This window comes from Arthroderma uncinatum (genome assembly GCF_011692745.1).
Source record: "Arthroderma uncinatum strain CBS 119779 chromosome Unknown scaffold3, whole genome shotgun sequence".
NCBI classification, from domain to species: Eukaryota; Fungi; Ascomycota; class Eurotiomycetes; order Onygenales; family Arthrodermataceae; genus Arthroderma; species Arthroderma uncinatum.
The window spans coordinates 4801713-4818713 of record NW_022983865.1 but is presented as its reverse complement, the minus strand read 5'-3'; the positions used below and the strand labels follow the sequence as shown (position 1 = coordinate 4818713).

General features: G+C 48.8%; 7 protein-coding genes across 7 annotated transcripts; 2 read left to right on the top strand and 5 right to left on the bottom strand.

Moving 5' to 3' along the window:
• Positions 1–800: 800 nt before the first annotated feature.
• Positions 801–2219, top strand: GIQ15_05229 (aspergillopepsin A; the record flags this gene model as incomplete). Its single annotated transcript, XM_033552646.1, has 4 exons — positions 801–1153; positions 1247–1524; positions 1587–1835; positions 1885–2219. 4 exons carry the CDS (start codon positions 801–803, stop codon positions 2217–2219), a joined length of 1215 nt encoding a protein of 404 aa, XP_033406376.1.
• A 668-nt stretch (positions 2220–2887) lies between these two features.
• Positions 2888–4652, bottom strand: GIQ15_05228 (uncharacterized protein; the record flags this gene model as incomplete). Its single annotated transcript, XM_033552645.1, has 3 exons — positions 2888–2967; positions 3044–4132; positions 4196–4652. 3 exons carry the CDS (start codon positions 4650–4652, stop codon positions 2888–2890), a joined length of 1626 nt encoding a protein of 541 aa, XP_033406375.1.
• A 996-nt stretch (positions 4653–5648) lies between these two features.
• Positions 5649–7250, bottom strand: GIQ15_05227 (CCR4-NOT transcription complex subunit 7; the record flags this gene model as incomplete). The annotated part of the gene is made up of 2 exons (XM_033552644.1): positions 5649–6644; positions 6705–7250. The coding sequence occupies 2 exons, from the start codon at positions 7248–7250 to the stop codon at positions 5649–5651; spliced, it is 1542 nt and encodes a 513-aa protein (XP_033406374.1).
• Positions 7251–7768: 518 nt separating this feature from the next.
• On the top strand, positions 7769–8112 carry GIQ15_05226 (uncharacterized protein; the record flags this gene model as incomplete). Its single annotated transcript, XM_033552643.1, has 2 exons — positions 7769–7866; positions 7950–8112. The coding sequence occupies 2 exons, from the start codon at positions 7769–7771 to the stop codon at positions 8110–8112; spliced, it is 261 nt and encodes an 86-aa protein (XP_033406373.1).
• A 384-nt stretch (positions 8113–8496) lies between these two features.
• On the bottom strand, positions 8497–10029 carry GIQ15_05225 (ribosome assembly protein SQT1; the record flags this gene model as incomplete). Its single annotated transcript, XM_033552642.1, has 1 exon — positions 8497–10029. One exon carries the CDS (start codon positions 10027–10029, stop codon positions 8497–8499), a length of 1533 nt encoding a protein of 510 aa, XP_033406372.1.
• A 273-nt stretch (positions 10030–10302) lies between these two features.
• On the bottom strand, positions 10303–12218 carry GIQ15_05224 (acyl-CoA ligase; the record flags this gene model as incomplete). Its single annotated transcript, XM_033552641.1, has 4 exons — positions 10303–10958; positions 11010–11442; positions 11499–11879; positions 11943–12218. The coding sequence occupies 4 exons, from the start codon at positions 12216–12218 to the stop codon at positions 10303–10305; spliced, it is 1746 nt and encodes a 581-aa protein (XP_033406371.1).
• Positions 12219–12776: 558 nt separating this feature from the next.
• On the bottom strand, positions 12777–15669 carry GIQ15_05223 (uncharacterized protein; the record flags this gene model as incomplete). Its single annotated transcript, XM_033552640.1, has 7 exons — positions 12777–12914; positions 12975–13508; positions 13569–13606; positions 13773–14630; positions 14689–14816; positions 14869–15172; positions 15573–15669. The coding sequence occupies 7 exons, from the start codon at positions 15667–15669 to the stop codon at positions 12777–12779; spliced, it is 2097 nt and encodes a 698-aa protein (XP_033406370.1).
• Positions 15670–17001: the final 1332 nt, after the last annotated feature.

Genomic DNA, 17001 nt, shown 5'->3' with positions numbered 1-17001 from the left:
TATTCCGTCCTGAAACGTCTGTCCAAGTAGCAATGAGTGTATATCCAAGGGCTTCATCGTAGGTGGTCTAACATTATAGCCCCTATTCTATAAATGAAAAGGCTGCTGAATGAGATATTAGGTCTTTAATGTCGAGATGTGTTCTCATCTTTCTTTGTTCTCCTAGTCGCACAAACTTTTATTTTCGGACTCTCACGATGGCGGGAATAGTCATCATCTAGTGAGTTCGTTACGGAGTACTTGATACGGTGTCAATTATCACTGCCCTAGACGTCTAAAAGATTGAACTAGAGATACACCCCCTGACATGTTCTACCCTTATTCCCAATAGGCGACCAATGACATGTTTGATGCGATAAGTCCAACTGTCGCTCATTTCACTCCTATATGACGGCTGATCGTCCGACTGATCGCTTGTCGCAATGCGGCCCCCGAATTTGATTGCCATGCATGTCACGCCACCCTCCGAGACCAAACCCTAGAAGGCTGCGTTTGTCTCTGTGCTGTGTTGGGCGTCTCCAAACTACCAACCAAGTCAACAATAGTCACGTTTCATATAGCGCGATTAAGGTGATTCTCAGACTTGCATTAAATGTTTGGTAGGAGATTTTTCGGGAGCGGTGTGCCGACTAGAATACCACCCCTGCTTTTATTCTTATTTATACCTCTCTCTTATGATAACCAAGGAACAAATATAAAGGATGGAAATCTACGCTTCCACCCGCCAACTTGAGTTAACCCACTATATGTCATTCGTTGTGTGAGCATATCATTACTTTTACTTTTCGTTGTAATTAGCAATGGGGTTCTTCTCTTATATCGTTGCGTTGGCCACCACTTTGGCTATCTTTACTGAGGCCATCCCTACTGAGAAACGTGCAACTGCTGGCCACTTTACAATTCAACAAACGGCCTTATACTCTAACAAAAACCGTTGGCCGCCTAAGGATTTATGGACGGTGCTCAGGAAGCATCACAGGCCACTACCACCCGAATATAAGGCAGCAGTCTCCCGTATAGCTATTTACGAGAACAAGAAGGATGGCGGATCCGTCAAGGTCACGCCCTCTGACTATGACGCCGAATTTGTTAATGAAATCACAGTCGGAAACGACACAGTCCTCGTTGATATCGATACCGGTTCTGCTGATTTGTGAGGATTACCGACTGCAAAACTTCCATCCCATTAAGCACTACTTGATGATGCGTGGTATCTCCGTGGCTGATAAAGTTGAGCTTTCTTTAGTTGGGTTTTTTCATCCCAACTTCCAGAGCGGTCGCGCCGAAATCATCGCATCTACCACCCAGACTTAACTGGCACGAAACTCCAAAAACACACTTGGGAGTTGAAGTACGGCGACGGAACTGGGGCAGCAGGCAACGTGTTCCAGGACAAGGTTAGTCTTCCCGGCTTGGAAGTCTCCTCCCAGGCAGTGCAGGCTGCAACCTGGGTGAGCTATGAGTTCGCAGATCAGCAAACGACAGATGGAATTCTGGGATTCGGATTCGACAAACGTAACCAAGGTAAGTCGCTGATATCTCGCTTATATCAGATAAGGTTGCCATTAACATTCGTAATCCTGCAGTCTTACCCAAAAAGCAAAGAACTTGGTTTGATAATATCAAGCAGAGCTTATCCAAGCCCATATTTACCGCTTGTCTGAAACATCAAGCTCCTGGTTTCTACGATTTTGGCTTCATCGATCAAGACAAGCATGTTGGAACGCCCACCTACCTACCAGTTGATAGTTCAAAAGGTTGGTGGGAAACCACTTTTAACGGCTTCGCAACTGGGGATATCGATAATTCAACTCATAGCTTTAAAGCAATTGTTGGTATGTTAACTTCATCTTCGTTCTAGATCAAGGTACTAATATTATGCAGACACTGGGACTACATTCATGCTCCTTCCCAAAAAAATAACCGAACAATACTATTCTACGGTTCCAGCTACGGCATATGATCGTAAGAGTGGAGGCTGGACATTTCCATGCAACACCACGCTTCCAGACTTTGCCATCCATATCAACGAATATAAAGCTGTCGTTCCCGGAGAACACATCAAATATGCTCCATTACCAGGAACTAACACGTGTTTCGGCTCTCTCCAATCCCTAGTTAGCCCGCCTGCTATCCTAGGAGGGGCATTCCTGAAGAGCCAGTTCGTCATATTTGACCATGATGGCCCAAGAATGGGATTCGCGGCTCAAAAGAAGTAGGATGAGTTGTCGATGCAACGATTGTACGCTAGCTAGCCGGGTTAAGAAGGCATAGATTCTGATTTGGCAGGAGGATTATACCTTCGTGTATTGTATTCATCATCTTGCTACCACATCTGTTTCAATTTCATACATTTATTGCAACAATCGCATACTACCTTATGTAGGGCAAGTACTCCGCTAAAGCTGTAGATACACAAAAAGAGGTAAAGCCCTAACTAAAAAATAAAATAAAATGCCCTATAACCTAGACAGACTTACTAGACCCGTCCGCAGCCACTCTTTCACTAGGCCGGCCTGACCCCTGATGTACCTGGCTCGGAGTTAACGCGAAGCTCGGTTTTACATCCAAAGCCGGGTTACGGTCAAAGAAATTTCGAGGCCGTAGCAACAATGAAATTGGCTCAGCGGGCATGATTGGGAAGTCCTCCGGAGACGGGAAGTGGGTTATTCCAAATGTATGCCAAACCACGATGTCAGTATTGTCAATTGATTCATTCGCTGTATCTGACACCCATGCTGGAAGGCCGTGAGAGGGTTCACCCGAGGTTTGAGGAACATGCCGGCCTGCAGGATAAATCTGATCATCGGAGTCTAAAACAGATAATCGATCAGGATATCGCATAAATATGCAATGGGGTTTTCCCATGAATGCAACTTACATTTAGTCACATGGATAGCATGTCTAGCAAATCCGGCCCGTTTCCAAACCAGACCCCCGTCCCTTGGAAGAAGAGAAGGTATTTCTCTACTAACCAGTTTATAACTTACAGGCTTCTTGCTATATTGGTTCAATTTGTTAGTATTGGCTATTTCCCAGGTACGGCTCGATGCACCATCGTATCCCGCCATAGACTCTGCCGGAGTGGAATATTTTGTCTTCTTTGCGTAAAAGGCATTCCCATATTTATTATCTGAGCTTCCCACTTCACCCGGCCCGCGGACAGCATCAACCTGGAAGACGGTGTTATTTGGCCCGTCGATGTTTGGATCTATGCGAAGGCAAAATAGATGCTGGTGGTTATGAGCGTTGACGCCGGAATACACCTCGGTGCCCCAGCCGTTGGTATCCTCCCCTTCATTCATGGCATATGTGTTTAGGATTCCGGTAAGTTTGATTTCCAGTTGAATAGTACCATCTAGGTGGAAAATCCAGTACACACAATATTCATAGTTGGCGGCCGTGAAAACATGAGAAACAATTAGTTTCTGGCCTCTGGTGACAATTGTAGAGTCATCCCTAAAATCCGTATGTTTAAATAGAGTACCGGCGTCCTCTTCGTGAATGCATATCGCGTTCTTGATCACGGTGCTTGCGCCTGCAGCATTGACGAAGGCTGCGTCCATATAGTGGATAGCCCCTTTACAGTCACAGCCAAGACTCAAGCTATTGGTCATATATCCGCCCCCGTACTCCCCTAAATCAAAGGCGTGCTTTCGTTGATGGGGATGCTCTGGATTTCCATACGGTACAACCATCTCTGCAAGAGAAAGGCGGTAAAACACCGGTCTGATAGTACGCTTGTCATTGAAAGTAATGTTATGAAGCACGATCCCCTCGCGGTAATTGAAACCAACGTGGATGTTCCAATTTTGCCAGTCAAGATGACGGCCATTGACTTTGAATGAAACGCCTTCAGGTTGTGTGATATGAATAGGTTTCAAATTGGTTCGATATCCTCCCTCTTTCTGGACATCTTCTGAGTTATAGTTCTGCGGCAGTGCTTTGCTGAGTGGTCGACGGACCGGTGGCACATCGATGTAAACAAACTCCTTGGTATTTGGGTTGAAAATAGGACAAAAATCAAGCGGATACGCATACTGGCAGTCATCAATATTCGGCCTGTAATACATGAACGCTTGCTGGAGGCGAACGTTGTTGCCGAATCTTTCGTCGTATCCAATTGTCCATGCTAGTTCCAATGTCAGCAAACCCCTGAATTTCCCATCGAGCGTGAGTCTTCTTTAGGACTTACGATCACAGTAGACTTTGTGCATATCTTCCCTCGGAATCCCTATAATCTCGCACTGTTTAATGACATTTTCATCCACTCTTGCCATATGCTCAACAGATTGCAGGTCTTCCATGGTTATCAGCGGCTGGACACCTTCCATCAAGTTCCACTCGACCATTTTATTATCTGTCAGGTCAACTATGCCGTCGTAGACCTTCCCACCGGGGGCTATAGCAACGACATCTGCTGCTCTATGTAGTCTAGGAGCATGATCTGGATCAGCCAACCAAGCCATCATCTGAGCCTTCCGTGGCTCCCATAGGGTAACAGCATTGAACTTGAGAGGGCCTCCATGGGCTTCGCGGATGACGGCGACTGCAGCATCGATCTCCGTTGAAGAGAGCGGATCAAACGGGTGTGATATGGTATGAGAAACACCGACCTGACAAGCCAACTGCTTGAGTCGCTCGAGAACCATGATGGAAAGCTGAGTAGAAGTGGCACTCGAAGGTTGAGGTTTCTATCCGTAAGGTGAATATAGGATATAAAGGCGAGCCAGACAACGGGGTTAGGAGACTGTATATATAACATGTATATAGATTCTCCCCTCCAATGCGGGGAGGCCAAGAAATTGGGGAATTCAGATACAGCCATAGCCGTGTAACGACTGTGATATATATCCAAGTATATATACTCAAGTAGAACACCCGACGCGTAGCTTTATACCACCGAGCATATATCAAGGCTGGCGTACCATAGTTTGCGCCAAAGTCATCACTGATAGCTGTCTTATTCCATCGAATACTTATAAAGTACTTGTGTAAGGGCTATTAGCAGGGATAACGAAGAATAGAAGTAACTGTGCAGAGGATGTTTTTTCTCTTCTGGGAGAGGAAGTCCGAAGTCCCTTTTGGGAAGCTTGTTCCGCAGCTTATGTAAGATATCAATATAGAAAAGAAGAAAAGAATGGAAAGACGAGAAGTAGATGGATATCTGGCATTCGCTCAAGTACGGCCTATTTACAAAGGTAAGTAGTCAATTCGTGCATGCCGCATCTATGCCAGGATACTGGTGAACAACATCCCGTCCGTTAAATAACAATAAACATGAGCCAGGGCGACTCAAAGCAGAAATATAACCCGGTTTACCAAACATACGAGCCAATCCACAACCCAAACCCACTCGACAACAGTATAAAAGACGAAAAAAAAAAGAGACATATGGGAGAGAAAAGACCCCTTGTAAATACCCCATTTTTTGCAAACGCCAGGACACTCTTGTACAAACAAAAGGGTTCAAGCTCAAACACCACAAGCTGAAAATGCAACAAACACCGAGAAAAAGAATATCGTGTCGTAGAGCACACAAAGCGTCATCCTCCAACTTCTAATGTATGGATAAAGGAATTTTTGTTTAAGTTGTTAATTGTTTGTGCGACTATCCCTCATATTATGGTTGAATTCTGCTTTAGGTTTCAAGACCGCGGATGGAAGTTACCATAGGTCCCTGTGCCTGGGGTTATGCTGCCGGTCTGGCGGCCCGGTGTTTGGTGGCTGTTCAACGCTGCATGGCCGGTGTTGGGGGTGCTGGGCGTTCCTGCAGCCGAGTACATGACTGCTCCGTTAGGTCCGGGTGTCTGATGGGGTTGGTTTCCAGGGTAAAAAGGCATGGCGGCTATCTGTCCATTGAGACCCCAGATCTGGCCAGAATATTTAGACCCGTCGATAGCTCCGTTGAATACGAGCTGTCTGATTTTCCAGAATATCTCGCCCGTTACCAGGGAATCCGAACCGGCTTGGTGTGCTATGCCGACTCGTTTGACGCCTAGCTCATCCGCAATGTCTTGTAGGCCTGATTTCTGGCCGAGATTCGCGATTATCTGTGCTGCTGCGTGTGTTAGGGGGGAACCGTTGGCAGTTTGATTCCGCCCGGCGTGTTTCATGAGATATTTGATATCGTAGAGGGAAGGGAAGAATATGTTGAGGAGCTTGTGGAAGTCCTTCTCGTCATCTGGTAAGGGTTTGCAGAGCATAATCTTCATCAGGTATCCAAAATCGTACCCAGAGTGGAAAGAAATCCAGTGGACGTCATCGAGGAGGACCAGGCCAGAGGTCATGAGCAGGGCTCCGAAATCCAAGGGGTCGATACCGTTCTTGTCGTGCAGGTTAAAATCAATGCCGGCCTTTGCCAGCATGCTGGTGGATTCTTGTGCATACATGTCGTTTTCGAGCGAGAATTTGAAGTTAAACTGCCATGTGCATGGCGCAGGTACCAGGGTGCCATTATAAGCTTCCGAGTTCGCGTGTGTGGCAGTTACCGGCGGGACTTCGCCGTCTTCAGAGAAAAGGGTGATTCCAAGTTGTATCATCTTCAGTAAATCGACATTACACCTCAGGGTTTGGTAGTGATAGTCTGCTTTTGTTGTAAAGGTGCCCATCGGTCGGGCAACGATTCCTGGAAACTCAGTGTCCTAGAAATAGCCTGTTAATTCACTTAATTCGTACCTTTTTAAAACAAAAGGCAGCCTCACCATGCTGATATATGGGTATTTCTCTACCAGGGACCGCAACATGGCCATCTCTTGAGCAAGGTTATGCTTCCAGACATCGCGTATCCTCGACTTGACCGCACTATCCTTGCCGCCCATGGCCAAGCGGCCATCGTGGCCCAAGTGAGCCTGCTGTACCTGATGCTGTTGAAGCTGCTGCTGTGCCTGCTGTTGTTGCTGTTGCTGCTGCTGCATCTGAGCACCCCTTACGAACCCCATCTGGGCGGCATGGCTCGCGAGCCCGGTACCACTCCCGTCACCAAGAACTCCCGCGCCTGACCCGGCTGTGGGGAAGCCGGTGACCCCAATACCGTTAGCTCCCGGTATGCTGAAGGGATTGATGCTCGACTGAGGGTTGCTGGGGCCAAAACCGGGGTGTCCGCCTAGGGATGGCGGAGGGAGGCCTGCGCTGGCGGACTGCGGGTGGCCGGCGTGGTGTTGGGACTGCTGCTGGAGATGTGCTTGCTGGAGGTGAGGGAACGGGCCCGTCATGCCCGAGGGCCCGTAGCGGTTGACCGGAGGCGGCATCGATGCTATGAGGCGCGAGATGTATCACGGCGTGAGGGGGGGAGTGAAGCCAAAGGGAGCATGAGGATGTAGCGAGGGCGAGTGCGTTGGCGCCAGATGGACCGCCAGTCAACGGTGTCCGTGTATCCACGTAGCAATTGTCTTCCCTTGCGTCTCTGTCTCTCCTGTCTTTATTCTCTCCTGTCTCTCCTGTGGTGATATGTTGTGTTGAAGTATTCAAGTATTGCTTTCAGTATCTGAAGTCCATCTGGATTCTGCGATGTCCGCCAAGACCTAGCCGCATCCGGTTAGAAGCTTACACACCAGAGCAGGAAAGAAACAACATCGAAGTCGAGAAAGTCGAGAAAGCCGACGGCCACGAACTTGAGACCGCCAGCATCACCGGTGAACTTCGCCAGCACCAGCTCAATTGACCGTCACTGCGTTCGTACGCATCGTCCCCGCGGCCAGAGGGCATCATACCGCGACCAGCCACCCCGACTCGCGCTCCAGCCGCCTATCCTTGCCCCTCTGCAGCAATGGCGCCTCCAAACCCGACCGGCTTCGACATGAAGACCTTCAAGGCCGCGGCCTCGTCTACATCAGTATGGGCACAGCGAGACCCCTGGAAGCGAAAGTACGTTGCTCCCTGCTCGTTCCGGCGGTCATATCTGCATTGCTAGGAGGTTCAATTGGATGCTAATACGATGGTGTCTGCAGTGAAGCATGGCGATACACAGGGCCATTCTCCAGATGGAACCGATTTAAGACTGGATTCCCCGGCCTGGGAATTGCGACCGTTGCCTTTGCCATCTACTGTGGCTACGAGTACGCTTTCTTGAACGACGATCACCACGGTCACAAGGAGGAAGGCCATCACTGATACATTACCCATGCACCTTGACCATTCTGTTGCAGAGGAAGACGCATGATACAGATGCGAGGGAGGACATTTAGAAGTGCAGGCTACAGAAGGATTATAGAAATATTCCGCGGGGAGGGACTTCTCCCAGTTTCGATGGGTCTTGGGACGGAAGTTGATATCAGGACTTGAGAGTCGTTGTACATATCTACTGACAGGCGCAATGGGAATACTATTTGTACTATTTTGTACTATTGACTCGATTTATTCTTTAGGTATATCAACAGAAAAACTCCTTATCATCCTGACGGCTTCAATTATTTTTCATTCAATACAAATATCTATGCCCGTCCTTGTTACGCTAAATCAATATCATCCAGGGCCCGCCATCCATTTTTATGACACTCATTCTTCAAATACCAGTGCCACTCCATCATCACCAGCAGTGACAATTCGTCCTCCTTCCTTATCACCCTGTACAAAACCCAATATACCACCCGCCTGTTCTCCTTCTTCATTTTCAGAAACGCCGAGATGGCCTCTCCATTCTTTTAACAAGCCATGACCAGCAGCTACGGTGCCGCCTCGGGTATCCCACCGCCTTACAACGCCATCCATACCCACAGAGGTTAGAAGCCAGGGTCTCCCCGGCGACGTCCCGGCCGAGGAGGCGTTGGTCTTACATTGGACGAACTCGACCTTTACCACAGCTGATTCTTCATGGGCGCCGCGGATGTGTCGTCGAACAGCGAATCTGTGTGCAACGTCGAAGAGAGCAATCGATCCATCGACGGACCCTGCTGCAAGGAGATTCAGGGGTGGAGAGGAGAAGGAGAGTGACTCGATACCGTCCGACTGAGCTTGGAGAGAGGCAAGAAGTGTTCCGGCTCCTGCTCCACCGGACGGACCAGAGGCTCCTTTACCCTTAGATTTGGATTTTGTGGACGAGGTATCAGACACTCGTGGTAGACCGACAACCTTGATATGTCCTTCTGCACCACCGACAACAGCAAACGTACCAGAAGGTGAGATGGCAACCGAATACAGTCCTCCTTCAACAGCGAATCTCTGGTCTTGTACAGTCAGCGCAACGACCGATTGCGTACCGGCAGAGGAAGTGAATCCAGCCGCAGCTGCAGACCCAAAGACATCATAGACATAAAAGCTCCCTTCTTCGGAGACAGTAGCTAATAGCTGTCCATCCGGTGTCCAGGCACCAGCTGTACAAGATGCGGTATGTTGAAAGAACGTAGAAATAATCGTAAGTGGCTCGGGGGAATCCTCTCTCGCGTCGATGCGATAGACCCATACGCTCCCATCATTAGCACCAACCGCAACAACATTCTGAGTCTGCTCGTTTTCCTCATTTCCGCTTGACGGGCAAGTCGCGATCCAGTTTATCTCCTCGACTTCCTGCGATTCAGCCAAAAATTGCCATGACTTCCCAGCCAGATTGCCACTCGTATCTCTCCAGGCGCGTAGCTTCCCATCCAGACCAGCGGTAACAGCATATTCACCCCGCGGAGAGGTGAAACAAACTGCATTAACTGAATCTTTATGGCCGTCCAAATGCGCAATCACAGGCAGCGATTCTCTCTCTTTACTCTGTTGCGGCGTGGTTTCGTAGCTCTTGGGGAGTAGCGGTTTCTCAGAAGCCGCCTGACTCGAGTCGAATATATATGCGGTATCGTCTCCGGAGCCAGTGATTATGATTTCAGGATGGATTGGATGTTGTGCGATGCAGAATATGGAGTCGGTATGTTTGTCGAAGTGCGCGGAGGAGTCGTTCTCGAGCAGCAGTTCTTCGTCCTCCTCCATCGGGTGGTCATCGTCGACCTGGACCACTTCTTCTGCATCTGCTTCGTCTATGAATTCATCTTCACTATGTTCGCCCCGGTCCTCGTCCATGGGATCCGGCTGTGGGTGCTGGCCGGACATCGTGTTGATGTTATTACTTCGTTATTTGCGTTGAAATAAAAAAAAAAGTTGGAGGGGTGATGAGGGGCAGTTTGCGCAGGTATTATAGCAGTGCCTCCAGCGCGATATCAGTAGATGAGTAGAGATCGATTCAAATACAAAAGATATCAAGATTAGAATATATAATAAATAGCACACATCTAATATATCGAGAAGAAGCCGGTGGAAGATGCGTTTCCAATATCTTGATTATAAATGCTGACCAAACGCCGCAAACACGAAGTTTTTTTCTATCTACAACTTCGCTTCTTTCTTCCTTCGAGTTTCCTTCTCCCGGTCTCTAAGCAGGCGACGGAGGATCTTACCACTGGGACTCTTGGGGATGACATCTATGAACTCGACGCCGCCCTTCAACCACTTGTGTCGGGCCTTGTGCTCTTCGACGTACTGCTGTATCGACCTAGTGAGCTCGGCGTCATCCTTGCCGGCAGCAGAGGCTCCCCGGACGACGAAGGCCTTGGGCAGTTCTCCGGCTCTCTCGTCGGGTACGGGGATGACGGCGCAGTCGGCGACGTCAGGGTGAGAGAGGACGTGAGCCTCTAGCTCGGCGGGTGCAACTTGCATGCCCTTGACCTTGATCAGTTCCTTTATACGGTCGACGATGAAAAGATGCTCGGTGCCCCCTGGCGAGATGCGGAATACTACTTCGTCACCGGTACGCATCCAGCCGTCCTGGAAAGTCTCTGCGGTTGCCCTGGGGTTGTTGAGGTAGCCCAGGACGACTGAAGGGGATCGTACGACGAGTTCACCTGGCTGGTCGTAGCCGGTCAGTTCGGTGCCCTCGGGAGAGACGACCTTGGCTTCAAAGCCTGGGAGAAGGCATCCCGACGAACCCAGCCAGGTATCGAAGACGGTTGTGGACGATACGACCGTGCATGTCTCAGTAAGGCCTGTGATCGTGGTGTCAGCATGTATTCAAAGATACTGTTTTCATGACTTACCATAGCCTTGTTTGATGGCCCACGATGGCTTCCAGGCCAGAAGCTCTTCGGCCGTCTCTTTACCAAGTGGTGCGGCGCCTGTGAAAATGGCAGACACTGACGATAGATCTACCTTGTCACACACTGCCTTATTTCGCAGCATGGCAATAATGATCGGGGGAACCAGGTACAGGGTGCTGATTCTGTGTTTCTGAATAGCTCCAAGATACTGCGCCATGTCGAACTTGGGGAGAATGACGAGCGAATCTCCACGATAGGGGCCGACATGGCACAGGACCACCAGTGCATAGATGTGACTTTGAGGCAGCAGACCCAGGCTAACTCCCGTGGCCGGCTTTCCGTCCTTGACTCGAGCGTCCCGTTCGGATTGCTCCTGTTGCTTTATCTGCATGGTGTTTGCGATGACATTTCGATGGGCAATCATCACACCTTTCTATGCACAGAATCAGTCACTGTCGTTTTGATAGAAAAGGAGTAAAGCCATCTTACCGGTAAGCCAGAGGTCCCGCTCGAATAGCACAGGAAGGCAGTCTGTTTCGCACCCTGGCCAGGAGCCCATTTGGTCTTCTCGAGGGGTGGAAGAGAGTAGCCCTCAGTTATAAACTGCTCCAGCGTCTTGAACCCTGTGGGAGTCTTTGCCGAACCAGTGAACTCGGCAGGGAGATCGATAATGTATACACGACTCTTTGGAATCCCGGCCTTCTCAGCAGCCTCCAATGCATCGGGCAAGGATGGAAGACAGGTGAACAGGGCCCGACAGCGCGAATCCTTCAGCTGATGTGCCAGCTCTGGTGCAGAGTAGACTGCGTTGGCCGCGCTCACAATGCCAGACAGCTTATGGATAGCCCAGCATAGCACCAGATAGTCAATCTAGCGAGTCCGAAGCGTAACAGAATCAGCCATTGCTTTCACTTGGTATCTATGTATACTTACAGAGTTGAAGCTGTAGATGCCGACGACCTTCTCCCACTCCGAGCCTCTGTTTGGATGCCAGCCAAACTCCCTTGCCAGCGCGCGAGCGAGGACGTCGACCCGTTCAGCGGCCTGGGCCACCGAGTATGTCCTGCCTGTAATGCCGCAGATGAAAGGGTTTCTCGACGAAGCAAACGGCATGCGACCGCTCTTCTCGTCCAGCATGAAATCGCAGATCGGAACATCGTCTGGTACCTTCGGGAGCTCCCCGGCCCTGGCTGGCGGATAAAACACCATCCTCGCGTGACAGTATGAGGTTGTCTTTACAGCTCGACGACTAGTACGGAGTGTACTATCTTGATTCAGCGTGTAGATGAAGGTAACAAGGAGAAGTGAGGGGAGCGCATAGTTATATCAACAGCTTCCTCGGCCATATAAGGGGCCTAAGCTATAAAGTCGCAGCCAATCGCGCTTTGTCCCAGCCCGCGATCGAGCCGAGCCTTAACCGAGGCACCGGCGCCCCTGTAACCATTTAACAATCCGGGGGTTAAATCTTGTTCACACAGTTAAAAGGAAATAGAGAACTTTATGTGGATTTACTCTTGTGACTATGACCGGTTGTTGTAGATATATGTATTGAAGAGTATATGATAGAGCCGTGATAAAGATTGTATAACGCCGGACCTTTAACCCCCATATGCAGTATGCACCCCACGCCTAATGATGCTCCACAGTAGAAAAAGAAAAGTTGATGGTCAAATATCGGTATAACATAGCTTAGTTGGTCAGTATCGCTAGAGATTGAGTGGTAATTAAGATGCCGTCGAAGTGAGAGGCGGGAGATAGTATGAAATGCTACTCGTCCCCGTCGTATTCAAATTCTGGGATTGGGTCGTAGTCTCCTTTCCAGTGCTCAGAAGCTTCCACCTGGTCGGGCATTACGTATCGTGCAGTCAGAGCGAATCGAAGTCGACCTGATGGGATGACGGAGTGCTATCAACATACAGTAAGCATAATGGAAGCGGCAGCACATAATCTTGTTTAAAGACGTACCTCGTAATACTTTTGCAGGTCAGGCCCATGCATAACGGCCAGATCACCATGGCTGAGCGCCATCGTACAGATAGGTGGTGCCTCTCGTCTCGTCGTAGGTAGAGCCTGTCGCGCTTCCAGATACTCTTTTGCAGTAATTTCACCGGCGTGGAACTCCCGTGCAAGTTCTGCTCTTGCCTCTTCGTTGGCGCAACCTGGGAGGACAGGGTCGTCTTGCAGGTAGACCTTTTCCTTATCTCTCTTCCTAAATCCGTTGTAATACTCGTCTTTCATACGAATCAGCATGGTTGCCGGTGCTCCAAGTGAGAGGGTTGCGATCGTGGGACCAAGTGATGATTCACCGTCGTCATGGTACCCAATCGACATATCCTCAAAGTAGCCAAGCGCAAGGAGCTCGTTTGGCGTTTGAAACTCTTCGGCGTTCACTGTTTGCTTCGTGGCCCATTTTAGACGCTCGAGGGCACTGATTATAACCTGCGGAGCAGTTTTGAAGGGTCGAGAGTCCACGCTCACAATATATTTATATGGCATTCCCTGTAGATGGCATGTTAGGTATATGATATGAGTATAAGAGAGTGCTGGGAGTTAGCTTACATAGTTGACAGCGAAATGAGAGGTCAGAGTTCCAGCAACTATATCCAAATATATATTGTTAGCTCTTGCAACATAAAAAGGATGCAAAGCTGAATTGCGGTGGGTTTCTCTTTGTTATGTCCGCTTCCGTCCTCCGTTTGTATAAGAAAGGCAGAGCGGGTCAAAGCACGAAAAAGGGTTGAAAGGAAAGTAGATCAAACATACCCACGCTAGGAGAGATAGGATACCGTCTTAGACCGAGATCTTCCACTTGCAACTGGTTGAAAAGATCATCAGGTCCACAAGGGCGACTGTTTATTGTCCGATTTGCCGCAAAATGGGTCACGATGCCGACCCCTGGAAGAACAAAGGTATCTTTACGGTAGTTTTTCATGTATTGAATGGTTGGCATAACGGTTGTGTCCTTGGGTATGGTTGGCAGTCTATGACCAGATGCGCCCATCTCCATATCAGACAACACAGATCGTAAAGAAACACGGTTCATCGGTGGGTCGTATCGGAAACCGCAGCCGGCCGTTGTACACTCCCAAAATCTCCAGTGGATTCGGGCGATGCATGCCTTGCATTTCGGACAGATGATTCCTTTCCATGCAACGCGTGTGCCGGTGACGTCAGTCTGACTATCGGAGAAAGTCGAAAGGAGGTTTGGAACCAGGCTACAATAAGGCTGAACACGGTTGACTGGGTTCGACCTTTTGGAGAGAAACTCCTGGGCGAAATCGAGCTGCGATGGCGGTATTGAATCATTCATTTTCCAAAATTCTGGGCACAACTGATAGAGACACATCCAGCCTTGTTCAAAGACTTTGGGGCTACCTTTCGAACAGTAAGTGCAGACTGGGTTCTCTGCTGGCGTTACAGACTCGCGTTTCTCTAGAGGGAGAGGATCAGCAGAGTCCTTTGGTGACCACCAGCTTTTCGTCGTGAGGTCGAGCTTCTCAAAGCGCATCTGAGCACCTTTAAACTTTCCGACTTGCTCAAACCAGATATCAGTAATTCTGAAATAACCCAATACATTGAAATTATATGGGAGTTTTGTGCTGCAGTTCACATTTTTAGCTCCTATACTTTGGGGTTAGATAAAATATATGAAAAATGGAATATGGGGTTTCAGCTTTACCTAGAACGAGGCCGATAGGAATCTCGAACCTCATGGAGTTCAAGAGAGACCGAAGGATGGGCCCATTGGGGTCGTGGTCTTTCGTCATGACCAGCTTACCTTCCTTCGTCTTCTTGCATGAACCGCCCCTATATACACGTCAGAAAAGTTACTTCCATTTTAGATGCGAGGATAACGTACACTCTTGTGATGACAATCTCATCGTCGATGTATGATCGGTCACCACAGTCTCCGTCAATCAGGACACCGCGACAGATATTGTCGAGGTAGTAGCAGCCTCCCTGTACTGAATGGAACCAGGGAAGCGCATCTCCAAGCACAATACGATCCTCAGCCCATGCTGGAGGTTCGCCGTGAGGTTCTTGCAGGTCATTTTCGAGAATGGGAACGACGATCCCATTCCCCTTTTCCTGTGCCTCGTCACGGTCTGTCTCTGCCGAGGAGGGACTGGATCCTGATTTAGCCCAGGACAACAATTTATTAGCTATATAGCTGTCAGTATTGTATCATGTTGTAGTTTGTAACCAAATTTTGATGAATGAAGCAGTAGAGGGTTGTATCATGAAAGAAAGTGAGGTTTTGTTTTCCAAAAAGGGGACTCTCCTTTATAGCTTCACCAGATTGTGTCACACGTGATATCGCTTCTTTTAGGCGAAGTAGGGGAGATAAAAGAAGAGAAATGATTCCAGTGAGAGTATGTTAGTGGTAGCTATGTGCCTAGCTCGATGTATTTCTGATGGCCTGATGATTCTCAAGACCATGGCATAGGATGTGGGTATATACCAGCTCCCCAGCTTACAAGACAGCCAAGGGATAGAAATATAGGAAAATATGGAATCTAAGAAGGTAGGAATGTTATGGAATCAGTTTTATATGTGACTTACCTTGAGTTGAAGCCTGTGATTTCTTGGGTGCCCTGCTTCTACGAGCAACCCCAACGCGGCCAGTGACCTTCAGTACACTGTTCTTAGCTCCCGCCATGACGCCCGAGGAGAGCTTACGCTATACCTGACAAACGCTGGCTGGAGTTCGGAATGGCACTAATATCCTCTGGGCAAAGGGGGCGAGAAGCAGAGCAGGATCCGAGATATGAAACGATGACTCGCTATTTAGGAGCTCTTAAGTCAAAATGGTCAGTTAAAAGCAAGAAACCGGTGTATCGTTATCTTAGGAAAGGAAAAGGGGAAGGAAAAGAGCGACAGAGAAACCAGCGGGGGGAGGGGATTATATGAAGACCCCTTGGGTACGGATTCACAGATCGTATCTCCATCGCAGTGAGCAATATGGTGAGTCAAAGTGAAAATAATAGAGAAATGGGTATATTTTCACTGTAGTTGGGCGTGAAGGCCGGAGTTTGACGTGCCAAAGGCCAGAGATTGCCACGGAATGAGCGAATACAGAGCGTGACTCCAGGAGGGTGGGCGTAAAAAACTCGTGCCACGAGTGACGAAATACTAGGTATATGAAGGAAGGGAAGCCGGGATAAATGAAGTGCCTGTGGGACATTCCTCTATGGAGATGGTATGTAGTGAAGTGTTTGAGAAGGTTGCACGGTGTAATCGTTGAAACATAATATCCGAGTGAATGCCAACGACAGCAAGCCTATCGTGCGATAGAGATGGTTTGAGTAAGGACTTACCGTATATATAAATCTCCAACAGCACTGGAGAGTCGAAGTATTGCGATATTATTCCTCCCGCCTGTACCGCTTTATATTAATCCTTCCAAGGCCAAGTGTAGCCATATAAAGATCTCGATGTACCAGTAAGTATAAATCCTGCCGTGTGTATATGACGGATAGGGTATATGGAAATGAAATCGAATGGACGACTTGGAGATGCAAGTACCTGTGGTCTTAAATATGGCGTAAATGGGGGGAAATCTCCCACTGCGCGGACTTCGATCAATGCCGTCATAGTTTCTATTGCAAAACATGGAACACCGGCTACAAAGCCTTTATGAACCAGACAATAACGCAACCAAAGGCTTCCGAGTAGCGTCGCGGCTTGAAGGCCATCCATGGGAACTCCATCGCCCGGGAAAAGAAATAACCTTGTCATAGTCAACTCAGAAATGCTCGATTTGGGGGGTGATTTTGGCTTACGCTGCGTAGTATTACGCCGTAGGAGAACTTCCCCCATGGCGCAACGGAGGGAGTCCTTATAACTCCAAAGGAAATCCAGTATAGAGCAAACCATAGGATTTATGGGTATCAATGCGTCGGTTGCAAACTCTGGGTGAGTTGTGTAAATACCAACTTTAGGTTGATGGCCCGCTGGATCATCCACGACCGAACCAAGGTACGGCGCAAGT